Genomic DNA, 16,924 nt, shown 5'->3' with positions numbered 1-16,924 from the left:
ATTAAACAATAAGTTGTTTACCTTAAGTTCAGTTCAGGTAACGCCGTGTTAGAGTCAGAAGCTAAGACTGACTCAAACACAGCATTCCGGGAAACTGAATGATTTCATGGGTGTCTATTAAACAAGTTGTTTACCTTAAGGTCAGTTCAGGCAACACTGCGTTAGAGTGAGAAGCTAAGCCTGAGTTTTACATGGGAAAGCTGTGAAGGAAATTGACAGGAAACGGAATGATTTCATGGGTGTCTATTAAACAAGTTGTTTGCCTTAAGGTCAGTTCAGGCAACGCTGCGTTAGAGTGAGAAGCTAAGCCTGAGTTTTACGTGGGAAATCTACAGGAAATAGAATGATTTCAGGGGTGTCTATTAAGCAACAAGTTGTTTACCTTAAGCTCAGTTCAGGCAACACTGCGTTAGAGTGAGAATCTAAGCCTGAGTTTTACGTGGGAAAGCTGTGAAGGAAATTTACAGGAAATAGAATGATTTAATGGGTGTCTATTAAACAAGTTGTTTACCTTAAGCTCAGTTCAGGCAATGCTGCATTAAAGTCAGAACCAAACCTGAGTTTTACGTGGGAAAGTTCTGAAGGAAATTCATGGGAAACAGAATGATTTCATGGGTGTCTATTAAACAAGTTGTTTGCCTTAAGCTCAGTTCAGGCAACGCTGCGTTAGAGTGAGAACCTAAGCCTGAGTTCTTCTGCTTCTGGTTCAACTCAAGCTTTGATTTTGGATTTAATATCCTGGAAGTTTTCTATGTTCTTACTCATGTACTTTTGTTCAAGTTTTATTAGTTATACTTTCTGGGTTGTGCACTTATGCTGTACCTGTGATTTCTGGCTGTTCCTGGACTTTGTCACCTCTGGACGTTTGGATTATTTTCAGTTTATCGCCTGTTGCCAAACCTTTTGGGATTATTTATCTTCCTTTCTTATTCCTGATTTTTAAAATGCTTTTTAAAATATATTTTTTACAATAAATGGTGTTCTTTATTCCTGGACTCTTGTGTGGTCCGATCGTCATAGGTGTTGCACAACAATGGCTAAGGAATCGCAAACCGTAATTGGAATACGTTCCAGAGCTTTGCAGCTGTGTTTTCCAATTCAAATGAGATGCAAATGGGTTTGTGATGCCACTGACCTCAGTTCCCCTCAACAGCAGCTCCCGGACAAAAGGGAAAACGCCCAAAATGATGTCGATGCCGCTGTTGTCGGCAAAAATTAAGGCACATTTATGAGGAGGGGCCTGCGGAGAGGGAGAAACAGGAAGAAATCTCAGTGTGAAGGTCCCCGTTAGGTATGTATGCAGGCTCAACGTGATCACTACCCTCCCCGACTGCCGTAGCAGCATATACTGTACAAAGATAACGGCTACATATAGAAAACGGGGTCTTTTCCAGCCAGATGTGGCCCTTTCCTCTTAAAACGTCATCACATAGCACGATTCCAGAAAATACAAGAAACAAGGAGAGAAAAAACCAACAAGGCGCAGTTTTGTTGCATCTGCTATAACTCTTTCCAGTTTCCTGCAACTCTTTCCAGTTGTTTACCTTAAGTTCAGTTCAGGCAACACTGCGTTAAGAGTGAGAAGCTAAGCCTGAGTTTTACATGGGAAAGCTGTGAAGGAAATTCATGGGAAACGGAATGATTTCATGGGTGTCTATTAAACTACAAGTTGTTTACCTTAAGTTCAGTTCAGGCAACACTGCGTTAAGAGTGAGAAGCTAAGCCTGAGTTTTACATGGGAAAGCTGTGAAGGAAATTCATGGGAAACGGAATGATTTCATGGGTGTCTATTAAACTACAAGTTGTTTACCTTAAGCTCAGTTCAGGCAACACTGCGTTAAGAGTGAGAAGCTAAGCCTGAGTTTTACATGGGAAAGCTGTGAAGGAAATTCATGGGAAACGGAATGATTTCATGGGTGTCTATTAAACTACAAGTTGTTTACCTTAAGCTCAGTTCAGGCAACACTGCGTTAAGAGTGAGAAGCTAAGCCTGAGTTTTACATGGGAAAGCTGTGAAGGAAATTCATGGGAAACGGAATGATTTCATGGGTGTCTATTAAACTACAAGTTGTTTACCTTAAGTTCAGTTCAGGCAACACTGCGTTAAGAGTGAGAAGCTAAGCCTGAGTTTTACATGGGAAAGCTGTGAAGGAAATTCATGGGAAACGGAATGATTTCATGGGTGTCTATTAAACTACAAGTTGTTTACCTTAAGTTCAGTTCAGGCAACACTGCGTTAAGAGTGAGAAGCTAAGCCTGAGTTTTACATGGGAAAGCTGTGAAGGAAATTCATGGGAAACGGAATGATTTCATGGGTGTCTATTAAACTACAAGTTGTTTACCTTAAGCTCAGTTCAGGCAACACTGCGTTAAGAGTGAGAAGCTAAGCCTGAGTTTTACATGGGAAAGCTGTGAAGGAAATTCATGGGAAACGGAATGATTTCATGGGTGTCTATTAAACTACAAGTTGTTTACCTTAAGCTCAGTTCAGGCAACACTGCGTTAAGAGTGAGAAGCTAAGCCTGAGTTTTACATGGGAAAGCTGTGAAGGAAATTCATGGGAAACGGAATGATTTCATGGGTGTCTATTAAACTACAAGTTGTTTACCTTAAGTTCAGTTCAGGCAACATTGCGTTAAGAGTGAGAAGCTAAGCCTGAGTTTTACATGGGAAAGCTGTGAAGGAAATTCATGGGAAACGGAATGATTTCATGGGTGTCTATTAAACTACAAGTTGTTTACCTTAAGCTCAGTTCAGGCAACACTGCGTTAAGAGTGAGAAGCTAAGCCTGAGTTTTACATGGGAAAGCTGTGAAGGAAATTCATGGGAAACGGAATGATTTCATGGGTGTCTATTAAACTACAAGTTGTTTACCTTAAGTTCAGTTCAGGCAACACTGCGTTAAGAGTGAGAAGCTAAGCCTGAGTTTTACATGGGAAAGCTGTGAAGGAAATTCATGGGAAACGGAATGATTTCATGGGTGTCTATTAAACTACAAGTTGTTTACCTTAAGCTCAGTTCAGGCAACACTGCGTTAAGAGTGAGAAGCTAAGCCTGAGTTTTACATGGGAAAGCTGTGAAGGAAATTCATGGGAAACGGAATGATTTCATGGGTGTCTATTAAACTACAAGTTGTTTACCTTAAGCTCAGTTCAGGCAACACTGCGTTAAGAGTGAGAAGCTAAGCCTGAGTTTTACATGGGAAAGCTGTGAAGGAAATTCATGGGAAACGGAATGATTTCATGGGTGTCTATTAAACTACAAGTTGTTTACCTTAAGTTCAGTTCAGGCAACATTGCGTTAAGAGTGAGAAGCTAAGCCTGAGTTTTACATGGGAAAGCTGTGAAGGAAATTCATGGGAAACGGAATGATTTCATGGGTGTCTATTAAACTACAAGTTGTTTACCTTAAGCTCAGTTCAGGCAACACTGCGTTAAGAGTGAGAAGCTAAGCCTGAGTTTTACATGGGAAAGCTGTGAAGGAAATTCATGGGAAACGGAATGATTTCATGGGTGTCTATTAAACTACAAGTTGTTTACCTTAAGTTCAGTTCAGGCAACACTGCGTTAAGAGTGAGAAGCTAAGCCTGAGTTTTACATGGGAAAGCTGTGAAGGAAATTCATGGGAAACGGAATGATTTCATGGGTGTCTATTAAACTACAAGTTGTTTACCTTAAGCTCAGTTCAGGCAACACTGCGTTAAGAGTGAGAAGCTAAGCCTGAGTTTTACATGGGAAAGCTGTGAAGGAAATTCATGGGAAACGGAATGATTTCATGGGTGTCTATTAAACTACAAGTTGTTTACCTTAAGCTCAGTTCAGGCAACACTGCGTTAAGAGTGAGAAGCTAAGCCTGAGTTTTACATGGGAAAGCTGTGAAGGAAATTCATGGGAAACGGAATGATTTCATGGGTGTCTATTAAACTACAAGTTGTTTACCTTAAGTTCAGTTCAGGCAACACTGCGTTAAGAGTGAGAAGCTAAGCCTGAGTTTTACATGGGAAAGCTGTGAAGGAAATTCATGGGAAACGGAATGATTTCATGGGTGTCTATTAAACTACAAGTTGTTTACCTTAAGTTCAGTTCAGGCAACACTGCGTTAAGAGTGAGAAGCTAAGCCTGAGTTTTACATGGGAAAGCTGTGAAGGAAATTCATGGGAAACGGAATGATTTCATGGGTGTCTATTAAACTACAAGTTGTTTACCTTAAGCTCAGTTCAGGCAACACTGCGTTAAGAGTGAGAAGCTAAGCCTGAGTTTTACATGGGAAAGCTGTGAAGGAAATTCATGGGAAACGGAATGATTTCATGGGTGTCTATTAAACTACAAGTTGTTTACCTTAAGCTCAGTTCAGGCAACACTGCGTTAAGAGTGAGAAGCTAAGCCTGAGTTTTACATGGGAAAGCTGTGAAGGAAATTCATGGGAAACGGAATGATTTCATGGGTGTCTATTAAACAACAAGTTGTTTACCTTAAGTTCAGTTCAGGCAACATTGCGTTAAGAGTGAGAAGCTAAGCCTGAGTTTTACATGGGAAAGCTGTGAAGGAAATTCATGGGAAACGGAATGATTTCATGGGTGTCTATTAAACTACAAGTTGTTTACCTTAAGTTCAGTTCAGGCAACATTGCGTTAAGAGTGAGAAGCTAAGCCTGAGTTTTACATGGGAAAGCTGTGAAGGAAATTCATGGGAAACGGAATGATTTCATGGGTATCTATTAAACAACAAGTTGTTTACCTTAAGTTCAGTTCAGGCAACATTGCGTTAAGAGTGAGAAGCTAAGCCTGAGTTTTACATGGGAAAGCTGTGAAGGAAATTCATGGGAAACGGAATGATTTCATGGGTGTCTATTAAACTACAAGTTGTTTACCTTAAGTTCAGTTCAGGCAACACTGTGTTAAGAGTGAGAAGCTAAGCCTGAGTTTTACATGGGAAAGCTGTGAAGGAAATTCACAGGAAATAATGCATACAAAACAGTTTCCATTCGAGCTGGTTGCTAAAAGGCCAAGTAAGGCCCCTCTACGCCATATAAAATCCAGATTATCTGCTTTGAACTGGCAGTGTAGACTCATATAATCCAGTTCAAAGCAGATAATCTGGATTATACAGCAGCATAAACTAAGCATTGTCTTTCTGTTGTTTCTTCGGACATTAAACGATGGGAATGTTTCTATGGCCAGTGTTGTTTAGAAAACTAGTTTTGTTTAGTTATTTGTTTGTCTGTTTACGACATTGATATGCCGCCCTTCTCACCCTGAAGGGGACTCCGAGCGGCTTACAAGATGTGTATGTATGTGTGTGTGTGTGTGTGTGTATATATATCTATATATATATATATATACACACAATACACACACACATACATACACACACAATATATTATATTAGTAGCATAGCACAATATCAGTATTATATATTACTATATAGTACTATATCATTACGTTGTAATATTATTAGTTATATTACATGTAATATAAAATATATAATATATTTACTTTACCTCTACTACTACTATTTATTTATTTATTTATATTCTGCCCTTCTGACCCTGAAGGGGACTCAGAGCGGCCTACAAGATATATATATACATACAATATATTATATTATTAGCTTAGTACAATATCAGTATTATATATTACTATATTGTACTATATCATTATATTGTAATATTATTAGTAATATTACATGTAATATGAATATATAATTATAGTATCATATTATTATTATTACTATATATTATATTATATTATTAGTATAGCACAATATCAGTATTATATATTACTATATTGTACTAAATGTACTTTCTCAACCTTCCTAATGCCGCGAACCCTTAATACAGTTTCTCATGTTGTGGTGACCCCTACAATATGCTATTGTTATGAATCGTAATGTAAATATCTGATATGCAGGTTTTTTTTTTCATTCACTAGACCAAATTTGGCACAAATACCTGAAACACCCCAATTTGAATACTGGTGGGGTTGGGGCAGGGATTGATTTTGTCATTTGAGAGTTGTAGTTGCTGGGATTTATAGTTAATCTTCAATCAAAGAGCACTCAGAACTCCACCAATGATGGAATTGAACCAAACTTGGCAGACAGAACTCTCATGACCAACTGGAAATACTGGAAGTGTTTGGTGGGCATTGACCTTGACTCTTGGAGTTTATTTATTTATTTATTTATTTGCTTTATTTCTATACCGCGTTTCTCAACCTATAATAGGTGACTCAATGCGGTTTACACAATATTAATTATCATAACAATAACAATTAAAACACAGCATATCCAATAGCACACACACAACCATTCATACAATGCCTCGATCGCAAACAAGATCCAGTCTCATATCCTTATGCCGTTCCTATATTCAGTTTACCGTCATTCTGTGTACCATTGCGCTGATTAGCCAAACGCTTGCTCAAAAAGCCAGGTTTTGAGCTTCTTCCTAAATGCCAGCAACGAAGGGGCCTGTCTGATGTCGTTTGGTAGGGCATTCCATAACCGAGGGGCCACCACCGAGAAGGCCCTGTCTCTCGTTCCCGCCAGCCGTGCCTGTGACGCAGGCGGAACCGAGAGCAGGGCCTCCCCGGACGATCTTAATGTCCGTGTCGGTTCATAGGAGGAGATGCGTTCGGAGAGGTAGGTGGGGCCGGAACCGTTTAGGGCTTTGTAGGCTAATGCCAGCACCTTGAATTGTGCCCGGTAGGGAATTGGCAGCCAGTGGAGCTGGCTCAACAGAGGAGTGGTATGCTCCCTGAGAGCTGCTCCTGTTAGCAACCTGGCTGCCGAGCGCTGGACCATCTGGAGCTTCCGGGCAGTCTTCAAGGGCAGCCCCACGTAGAGCGCGTTGCAGTAATCTATGCGGGATGTGACCAGAGCGTGGACTACCGTGGCCAAGTCCGACTTCCCGAGGTACGGGCGCAGCTGGCGCACGAGCCGAAGCTGTGCAAATGCTCCCCTGGCCACCGCTGAGACCTGAGGCTCCAGGCTCAGCGATGAATCCAGGGTTACACCCAAACTGCGAACCTGCGTCTTCAGGGGGAGTGTAACCCCGTCTAACACAGGCTGTAACCCTATGCCCCGTTCGGCCTTTCGACTGACCAGGAGTGCCTCTGTCTTGTCTGGATTCAACTTCAATTTGTTCACCCTCATCCAGTCCGACACAGCAGCCAAGCACCGGTTCAGGACCTGAACAGCCTCCTTAGAAGTAGGTGGAAAGGAGTGACAGAGTTGGACATCATCTGCGTACAGATAACACCGCACCCCGAAACTCCGGATGATCTCTCCCAACGGCTTCATGTAGATGTTAAACAACATGGGGGACAGTATTGAACCCTGCGGGACCCCACAAGACAATGGTTGTGAGGACGAGCAGCTGTCCCCCATCAACACCTTCTGGGTACGACCCTCTAGGAAGGACCCGAGCCACTGTAAAACAGTGCCACCAAGGCCCATTCCCGCGAGGCGTCCCAGAAGGATACCGTGGTCGACGGTATCGAAGGCCGCTGAGAGATCCAGCAGGACCAACAGGGACACACTCCCCCTGTCGAGCTCCCTGCGGAGATCATCCACTAAGGCGACCAGGGCTGTCTCGGTACCATGCCCTGGCCTAAAGCCAGACTGTGCCGGATCCAGATAATCCGTGTCTACCAAGAATACCTGGAGTTGTGAGGCCACCACACGTTCCAGGACTTTGCTCAAAAAGGGAAGATTGGAAACAGGCCGATAGTTTACCAATTGAGTGGGGTCTAGTGATGGTTTTTTCAACAGCGGTTTTATTACAGCTTGTTTTAAGCTGGCTGGAATATTGCCTTCCCGAAGGGAGGCATTCACCACCACCTCCACCCACTCGGCCAATCCCCCTCTGGCCTCCTTTAGAAGCCAGGATGGGCAGGGGTCTAGGATGCATGTGGTAGCTCTCATTCCTCCAAGTATCTTGTCCACATCCTCGGGTTTCACCAATTGAAATGAATCCATCAAAATCGGACAAGCAGATGCTCGTGTTACATCCTCAGAGACTGCCGTTAACGTGGTATCCAGGCCAGAGCGGATCAAAGCGACTTTGTCCGCAAAGAACCGAGCAAATGCTTCACAGCGGGCCGAGTTGTAGTTCACCTACATCTAGAGAGCACTGTGGACTCAAACAATGGACCAAACTTGGCACGGATACTCATTATGACCACATGTGAACACTGGTGGAGTTTGGGGAAAATATACCTTGACGTTTGGGAGTTGTAGTTGCTGGGATTTATAGTTCACCTACAACCGAAGAGCATTCTGAACCCCACCAAATGATAGAATGGGGCCAAACTTCCCACACAGAACCCTCATGACCAAAAGAAAAGACTGTGTTTTCTGATGGTCTTTGGTGGCCCCTCTGGAACTTCCTCACGACCCCCTCAGGGGTCCCGACCCCCAGGTTGAGAAACGCTGTACTAAATCATTATATGGTAATATTCTTAGCAATATTACATGCAATATAAAATATATAATATATTTACTTTACCTCTACTACTACTACTATTATTTATTTATTTATTCATGTTTATTCTGCCCTTCTGACCCCGAAGGGGACTCAGAGTTGAGTACAGAACACATATACGGCAAACATTCAATGAGAAGACAGACACCTGTACATAAGTAAAGGTTTCCCCTTGGCATTAAGTCTAGTTGTGTCGGACTCTGGGGGGGTGGTGTTCATTTCCCTATTCTAAGCCAAAGAGTCAGCGTTGTCCGTAGACGCCTCCAAGGTCATGTGGTCAGCATGACTGCGTGGAGCGCTGTTACCTTCCTACGCCACTACCTATTGATCTACTCCCACACTTCCATGTTTTCGAACTGCTAGGTTGGCAAGAGCTGGGGCTAACATTGGGAGCTCACCCCCACTCCCCGGATTCGAACCAACGACCTTTCGGTCAGCAAGTTCAGCAACTCAGCGATTTAACGCACTGCGCCGCTGGTGGTTACTTATTGTACACAGATGGAGGTAAATATAGGCTTTCCCATCTGCGACATTTTGGAGGCTGTGCTCGGTTCCAGCCACTGGGGGGTGCTGTCACTCAATCTTCCCTGATGTAAACTTCCTCCTGGATCGAATGGCCAGCATTTTTCTGGCATTTCCTTATGGGTGCCTTTAAAAATACTTCCCCCACTTAAGCAGAATATATTTTATTTACTCACATTGCGGTTTGTGAAACTGCTAGGTAGGCAGAAGCTGGGCTGAAGGCCACGAGCTCACTCTAACCTGGGTTTTGAACTATCAACCTTTCAATATTTACAATATTTATATTCCGCCCTTCTCCTCACCCCGCAGGGGACTCAGGGCGGATTACAATGCGCATATACATGGCAAACATTCAATGCCATAGACACACAACACATATAGACACACACATAGAGGCTATTTAACATTCCAGCTTCTGGCCACTGGGGAGCTGTTGCTTCACTGTCCATTTGTGACATTGACAAAGTACTTCCTCATTCTTTGCATACTTGCTGGAGATTTTTATGGCCTCGTAAATGAAATTGGCCTCCCCGCATAAGCAGTATCTAAATTTCCTACTGTCTTTCAGGCTGCAAAGGTTGACAGCAAGGTACACAAATTGGTCAGAAGCTCACTCCGACCCGGGCTGGCTTCGAACTCCGGTCAGTGGTGACTTTAATGCAGCGGTGCCGCTGTCCCGGTGCTAAAGCCCGGCCTACTACTACCAGTACCTCTTTTACTAATTATTATGTCAAGATCCTGTTTATTATTCTCAAAAGGTGTTTCCTTCCGTATCCTTGTCCCATGAGCTTTGATCGCCATTGATATAAAAATCTGAAATCGTATATGTCGACGACTTCATGGGCACCGTCAACATCCCAAAGGGACCAACCGTACATACCTTAAGCCGCTCCAGCCATTCGTGGTAGGAATCCTCAAGCCAGGGGCGTTCTGCGCAATGGGAGAAGAAAGCATCACATGACCAAAACGTTGTCACAACCCACAAAACATCTCCCCGCAACTCAGCAGAGAACTGGGAGTGATGGAGGGCCCCCAAAGTCATTGCGGAGGGCGGGGGGGGGGGGGTTTACTTTACGAGGATTGTTTTAGACGACTATCCTCCAAAAGCCATAGACCTCTGCCTCTCGACTGGCATTTGCAGCACCCATTAACCCTACCATGAAGCGGCATTTCCACCCACGTACCTTGCAATTTCTCCTTCGCTTCTTCGAAACCAAACTGTGGCTCTGTTTCAAGAACACTGGCGCAGAAAAGGAGAGAGGATACAAACATACCGTTAGGAAAAGAGATCTTACACCTATTATTATTATTATTATTATTATTATTATTATTATTATTAGAAACACCACAAGATGAGTCCACAGCAGACACTCTGCTGGCCGTTGTGTTGGATCACACGTCGGACCCTTCCCAAGTGTCTATTATTATTATTATTATTATTATTATTATTATTATTATCAAGAGAGATATTGACTCTAAGCTGGAATGTGCCCAGAGGAGGGCAACTAAAATGATGAAGGGTCTGGAGAACAAGCCCTATGAGGAGCGGCTTAAGGAGCTGGGCATGTTTAGCCTGAAGAAGAGAAGGATGAGAGGAGATATGATGAGGGCCATGTATAAATATGTGAGAGGAAGCCACAGGGAGGAGGAGGGAGCAAGCTTGTTTTCTGCTGCCCTGGAGACTAGGACGCAAGGGAACAATGGCTTCAAACTACAAGAGAGGAGATTCCATCTGAACATGAGGAAGAACTTCCTGACTGTAAGGAGAGCTGTTCAGCAGTGGAACTCTCTGCCCCGGAGGGAGTGTGGTGGAGGCTCCTTCTTTGGAAGCTTTTAAGCAGAGGCTGGATGGCCCTCTGTCAGGGGTGATTTGAATGCAATATTGCTGCTTCTTGGCAGAATGGGGTTGGACTGGATGGTGGCCCAGGAGGTCTCTCCCAACTTTAGGATTCTAGGATTATTATTATTATTATTATTATTATTATTATTATTATTATTATTATTAGAAACACTACAAGATGAGTCCACAGCAGACACTCCTCTGGCTGTTGTATTGGATCACATGTCGGACACTTCCCAAGCGTCTATTATTATTATTATTATTATTATTATTATTGGAAATACCACAAGATGAGTCCACAACAGACAAGATCACTCTTCTGGCTGTTGTACTGGATCAATAATTGCATCATCAACATCATCATTATTATTATTTGAAACACAACAAGATGAGTCCACAGCTGACACTCTGCTGGCTGTTGTACTGGATCAGACGTCAGATCCTTCCCAAGCGTCTATTATTATTATTATTATTATTATTATTATTATTATTATTATTTACTGTTGTTGTTGTTTTTATTAGAAACACAACAAAATTAGTCCACAGCAGACACTCTGCTGGCTGTTATACTGAATCACACGTCGGGCCCTTCCCAAGCGTCTAGGACTGTGTGATGTATTGGCAAATAATGCATGCAGATCCCAGTCAGGTGGCCTTTTGCAGCTGGCAGATGGTAATTTTGTCAGCGCCGATTGTGTTTAAGTGCAGGCCAAGGTCTTGAGGCTCTGCACCCAGTGTGCCGATCACTACCAGGACCACCTTGACTGGCTTGTGCCAGAGTCTTTGCATTTCTATTTCTAAAACTCTGTCTGAATTATTATTATTATTATTATTATTATTATTATTATTATCATTATCATCATCATCATCATCATCATCATTATGAATTATTATTCTTATTGTTCTATTATAATTATTAAAATAATACTATATTATTATCATCATCATTATGAATTATTATTATTATTATTATTATTCTATTATAATTATAATATTATAATAATACTATATTATTATTATTATTATTATTATTATTATTATTATTACTATTATCTCTGCACTGATGGTGATTAGTCAACACATGATTCTTTGAGAAGGGGAACAAGGAACAATAAATGCAAATATGAGACCCAACGCAACGTGGCAGGAGGTTTGCGGAGAGTGCTGGTGGTACTTACTCGGAGACGGCTTTGGCCCCCCAGTCGAAGACGTTTCCGGCGAGCAGCCCTTTGACCAGGGCAAACTGCCTCTCCTCCCAACCTAATGAATCCAGAGATGCAATTACACTCTGATAACATTTTAAAGCTATGCCATTTTCTTTCTGCTTTACCTGCGAGAGAGACAACATGTTTGAGAAGAAAGAACAGAGTTACTCCTTTGCCGACAGACTCGCTCCCACGGTCCCTGGGCTGAGGCAGAGCCTCTCGCTGGCCACGCAAACGTCAGCCTCGCGGCACTTTTGCAACATCGCAACACACCATCTCCCCGCCCAAACATAACTTCATAATTCTCACAATAACACTATGCAACAAAATTTGAAAAGATTTCTCTTCCTGGTTATTTGATTTATTTTGTATCCAAAGCATTGCATGAATTAGTATTAAACTGATAAAAAAATAGAAGGTGCGGGCGGCTAAATATCTTTTGACCAAAAACGGGCAACAGCAACAGCATTGTCTGCAGCCTCCAACAACACTTCCATTGTACATGAGGCAGGGCACAGTGGACAAGCATACAGGTGCGGAGTTGTCTGTTCTGCTCCACAATCACACAAGGTGTGGGATTCTTTTAGGTCGTGCCATTGTGTCTTGGCAGGGTTAGGCTCCAGGTGGTTCTCTTTGGAGTAGCTGGAGAGATCTTTCAGGGCAATAGTAAGCTGGATTTCAACTGTTTCAAAGTCTTTTGCTTGTGTTGTTTGGGGCGGGGGCGGGGGGGGGGGTTTGCAATGCCAGCTAGCTTGCCAAGTTTATCAACAGGTGTAGGTTTAAGACATCCTGTGATTATTCTGCATGTTTCGTTCCATGCTGTGTTCACCTGCTTTCCATGGGCAGACTTGTGCCAAACAGAGCGGACATACTCGGCAGTTGAGTCAGACAAGGCCAGGGCTGATGTTCTTACTAATTGTGGGTCTGTACCCTATGCACTACCATTACGTTTATCAACAGATTTAGGTTTAAGACATCCTGTGATTATTCTGCATGTTTCGTTCAATGCTATGTTCACCTGCTTTGCATGGGCAGACTTGTGCCAAACTGGGCAGGCATACTGGGCAGTTGAGTCAGACAAGGCCAGGGCTGATGTTCTTACTAATTTTGGGTCTGTACCCTATGCACTACCATTACGTTTATCAACAGGTGTAGGTTTAAGACATCCTGTGATTATTCCGCATGTTTCATTCAATGCTGTGTTCACCTGTTTTGCATGGGCAGACTTACGCCAAACTGGGCAGGCATACTTGACGGTTGAGTCAGACAAGGCTAGGGCTGATGTTCTCATTAATTTTGGGTCTGTACTCTATGCACTACCATTGAGTTTATCAAGAGGTGTAGGTTTAAGACATCCTGTGATTATTCTGCATGTTTCGTTCAATGCTATGTTCACCTGCTTGGGCAGACTTATGCCAAACAGAGCAGGCATCCTTGGCGGTTGAGTAAGACAAGGCCAGGGCTGATGTTCTTACTAATTTTGGGTCTGTACCCTATGCACTACCATTACGTTTATCAACAGGTATAGGTTTAAGACATCCTGTGATTATTCCGCATGTTTCGTTCAATGCCACGTTCACCTGCTTTCCATTGGCAGACCTATGCCAATCAGGGCAGGCAGACTCGGTAGTTGAGTAAGACAAGGCCAGGGCTGATGTTCTTGCTAATTTTGGGTCTGTACCCTATGCACTACCATTACGTTTATCAACAGGTGTAGGTTTAAGACATCCTGTGATTATTCTGAGTGTTTCATTCCATGCTCTGTTCACCTGCTTTGCATGGGCAGACTTGGGCCAATCAGGGCGGACATACTGCTCTGTTCACCTGCACCCCATATGCTGCCAGTATGTTTCCGCAGGATGTTACTGTGTGCAGCTACTCTGTGCTTGGTGTTCAAGCAGTGTTTCCTATCTGCTAGTCTTCTATCTAAGGTGACACTGAGATATTTAGGATGGAAACAATGTTCAAGCTCTTGATCTTCCCAGGTGACTTTCTATTTCCTGTTGGCTTCACGGTTTCGTGGGGGGAAAGCACACACTTGTGTCTTGGCAGGGTTAGGCTCCAGGTGGTTCTCTTTGGAGTAGCTGGAGAGATCTTTCAAGGCATTAGGAAGTTGGATTTCAACTGTTTCAAAGTCTTTTGCTTGTGTTGTTGGGGGGGGGGGCAATGCCAGCTAGCTTGTAGAGTTTATCAACAGGTGTAGGTTTAAGGCATCCTGTGATTATTCTGCATGTTTTATTCAATGCTCTGTTCACCTGTTTTGCATGGGCAGACTTGTGCCAAACAGGGCGGACATACTCAGTAGTTGAGTCAGACAAGGCCAGGGCTGATGTTCTTACTAATTTTAGGTCTGTACCCTATGCACTACCATTACGTTTATCAACATATGTAAGTTTAAGACAACTTGTGATTATTCTGCGTGTTTCATTCAATGCTCTGTTCACCTGCTTCGCATGGGCAGACTTATGCCAAACTGGGCAGGCATCCTTGGCGGTTGAGTAAGACAAGGCCAGGGCTGATGTTCTTACTAATTTTGGGTCTGTACCCTATGCACTACCATTACGTTTATCAACAGGTGTAGGTTTAAGACATCCTGTGATTATTCTGAGTGTTTCATTCCATGCTCTGTTCACCTGCTTTGCATGGGCAGACTTGGGCCAATCAGGGCGGACATACTTGGCAGTTGAGTCAGACAAGGCCAGGGCTGATGTTCTTACTAATTTTGGGTCTGTACCCTATGCACTACCATTAAGTTTATCAACAGGTGTAGGTTTAAGACATCTTGTGATTATTCTGCGTGTTTCGTTCAATGATATGTTCACCTGCTTTCCTTGGGCAGACTTGTGCCAAACAGGGCAGGCATACTCAGCAATTGAGTCAGACAAGGCCAGGGATGATGTTCTTGCTAATTTTGGGTCTGCACCCCATATGCTGCCTGTCAGTTTCCGCAGGATGTTATTGCATGCAGCTAGTTTGTGCTTGGTGTTCAAGCAGTGTTTCCTATCTGCTAGTGTTTTATCTAAGATGGCACCGAGATATTTAGGATGGAAACAGTGTTCAAGCTCTTGACCTTCCCAGGTGACTTTCAATTTCCTTTTGGCTTCATGGTTGCGTAGGTGGAAAGCACACACTTGTGTCTTGCCAGGGTTAGGCTCCAGGTGGTTCTCTTTGGAGTAGCCGGAGAGATCTTTCAAGGCATTAGGAAGTTGGATTTCAACTGTTTCAAAGTCTTTTGCTTGTGTTGTTGGGGGGGGGGGGGGGCAATGCTACCTAGCTTGTAGAGTTTATCAATAGGTTTAAGACATCCTGTGATTATTCTGCATGTTTCATTCCATGCTCTGTTCACCTGCTTGGGCAGACTTATGCCAAACAGGGCAGGCATACTCGGCGGTTGAGTCAGACAAGGCCAGGACTGATGTTCTTACTAATTTTGGGTCTGCACCATATGCACTACCATTACGTTTATCAACAGGTATAGGTTTAAGACATCCTGTGATTATTCTGCATGTTTCGTTCAATGCTGTGTTCACCTGCTTCGCATGGGCAGACTTGTGCCAAACTGGGCAGGCATACTCAGCAGTTGAGTCAGACAAGGCCAGGGCTGATGTTCTTGCTAATTTTGGGTCTGCTAGTGTTTTATCTAAGATGGCACCGAGATATTTAGGATGGAAACTGTGTTCAAGCTCTTGACCTTCCCAGGTGACTTTCAATTTCCTGTTGGCTTCATGGTTGCGTAGGTGGAAAGCACACACTTGTGTCTTGGCATGGTTAGGCTCCAGGTGGTACTCTTTGCAGTAGTTGGAGAGATCTTTCAAGGCATTAGGAAGCTGGATTTCAACTGTTTCAAAGTCTTTTGCTTGTGTTGTTAGGCCAAGTCATCAGCATATAGAAAGCTCTTTGTGAGTGGTGGTTGTGGCTGATTGTTAGTAAAGATATGAAACAAGGTCGGTGCAAGAACACTGCCTTGGGGTAAGTGCGTTTGGTGGGGACGAGAGACGGGGCCTTCTCTGTGGTGGCCCCTCGGCTATGGAACTCTCTCCCGAGCGGGATTAGATCTGCCCCCTCCCTCTTGTCCTTCGGGAAACCAGTGAAATCCTGATTATGGAACGAAGCGTTCCCAGAATAATGGCTGAGAGTGGTTGCAGACCACAGTGAGCGACCACATATGCGGACTGAGCTGAACGTGATTTGACCTTGGTGATTTGGCATATATATGTCTTTTATCTATATGTATTTTAATCTTGTATTGCTGTATGATATTTTAACTTGTCCTAGTACTGTGATGGTGAACCTATGACACGCGTGTCAGCACTGACACGCAGCCACATGCGGCCACATACAGAGAAATACACCATATAAGAGCCAATCTAATTCTATCCTTAAATTTGCAAAAGGCTCTACAAATGTGACATCTGCACATTTGAGCATTGTCCACTCCATAACTCAGCATGGAATATACATTTTTCTTATTGAAACTATAGATATTGCAAAATTATGGGGTTTTTTTCTCAAAGTTGACACCCCACCCAAGATATGCTCAGGTTTTTGGCAACCTAGGATGCGGAACAATGGCTTCAAACTCCAAGAGAGGAGATTCCATCTGAACATGAGGAAGAACTTCCTGACTGTGAGAGCCGTTCAGCAGTGGAACTCTCTGCCCCGGAGGGAGTGTGGTGGAGGCTCCTTCTTTGGAAGCTTTGAAACAGAGGCTGGATGGCCATCTGCCAGGGGTGCTTTGAATGCAATATTCCTGCTTCTTGGCAGAATGGGGTTGGACTGGATGATGGCCCAGGAGGTCTCTTCCCACTCTAGGATTCTATGATTCTATGATTCTATTCTAGGCCTGGGTAACAACGGAAAAATTTGTTTCTAA

The 16,924-nt window shown here is 43.3% G+C and overlaps 1 protein-coding gene across 2 annotated transcripts in view; it reads right to left on the bottom strand.

The window, feature by feature from the left end:
* Positions 1 to 16,924, bottom strand: part of PANK4 (pantothenate kinase 4 (inactive)) — a 53,772-nt gene that overhangs the window by 7,265 nt on the left and 29,583 nt on the right. For both annotated transcript variants that reach the window (XM_060759052.2, XM_060759053.2), the window contains exons 13-16: positions 12,025 to 12,176; positions 10,191 to 10,246; positions 9,887 to 9,936; positions 1,136 to 1,240 (exon numbers count right to left, since the gene is read on the bottom strand). In XM_060759052.2, the coding sequence (XP_060615035.2) occupies positions 1,136 to 1,240; positions 9,887 to 9,936; positions 10,191 to 10,246; positions 12,025 to 12,176 (363 nt within the window). The remainder of the gene's footprint in view (positions 1 to 1,135; positions 1,241 to 9,886; positions 9,937 to 10,190; positions 10,247 to 12,024; positions 12,177 to 16,924) is intronic.

Source organism: Anolis sagrei, chromosome 13, assembly GCF_037176765.1.
Source record: "Anolis sagrei isolate rAnoSag1 chromosome 13, rAnoSag1.mat, whole genome shotgun sequence".
In the NCBI taxonomy this organism is placed as follows: Eukaryota; Metazoa; Chordata; class Lepidosauria; order Squamata; family Dactyloidae; genus Anolis; species Anolis sagrei.
Note: the sequence above shows the minus strand (reverse complement) of the source record. Positions and strands in the feature narration are given on the sequence as shown.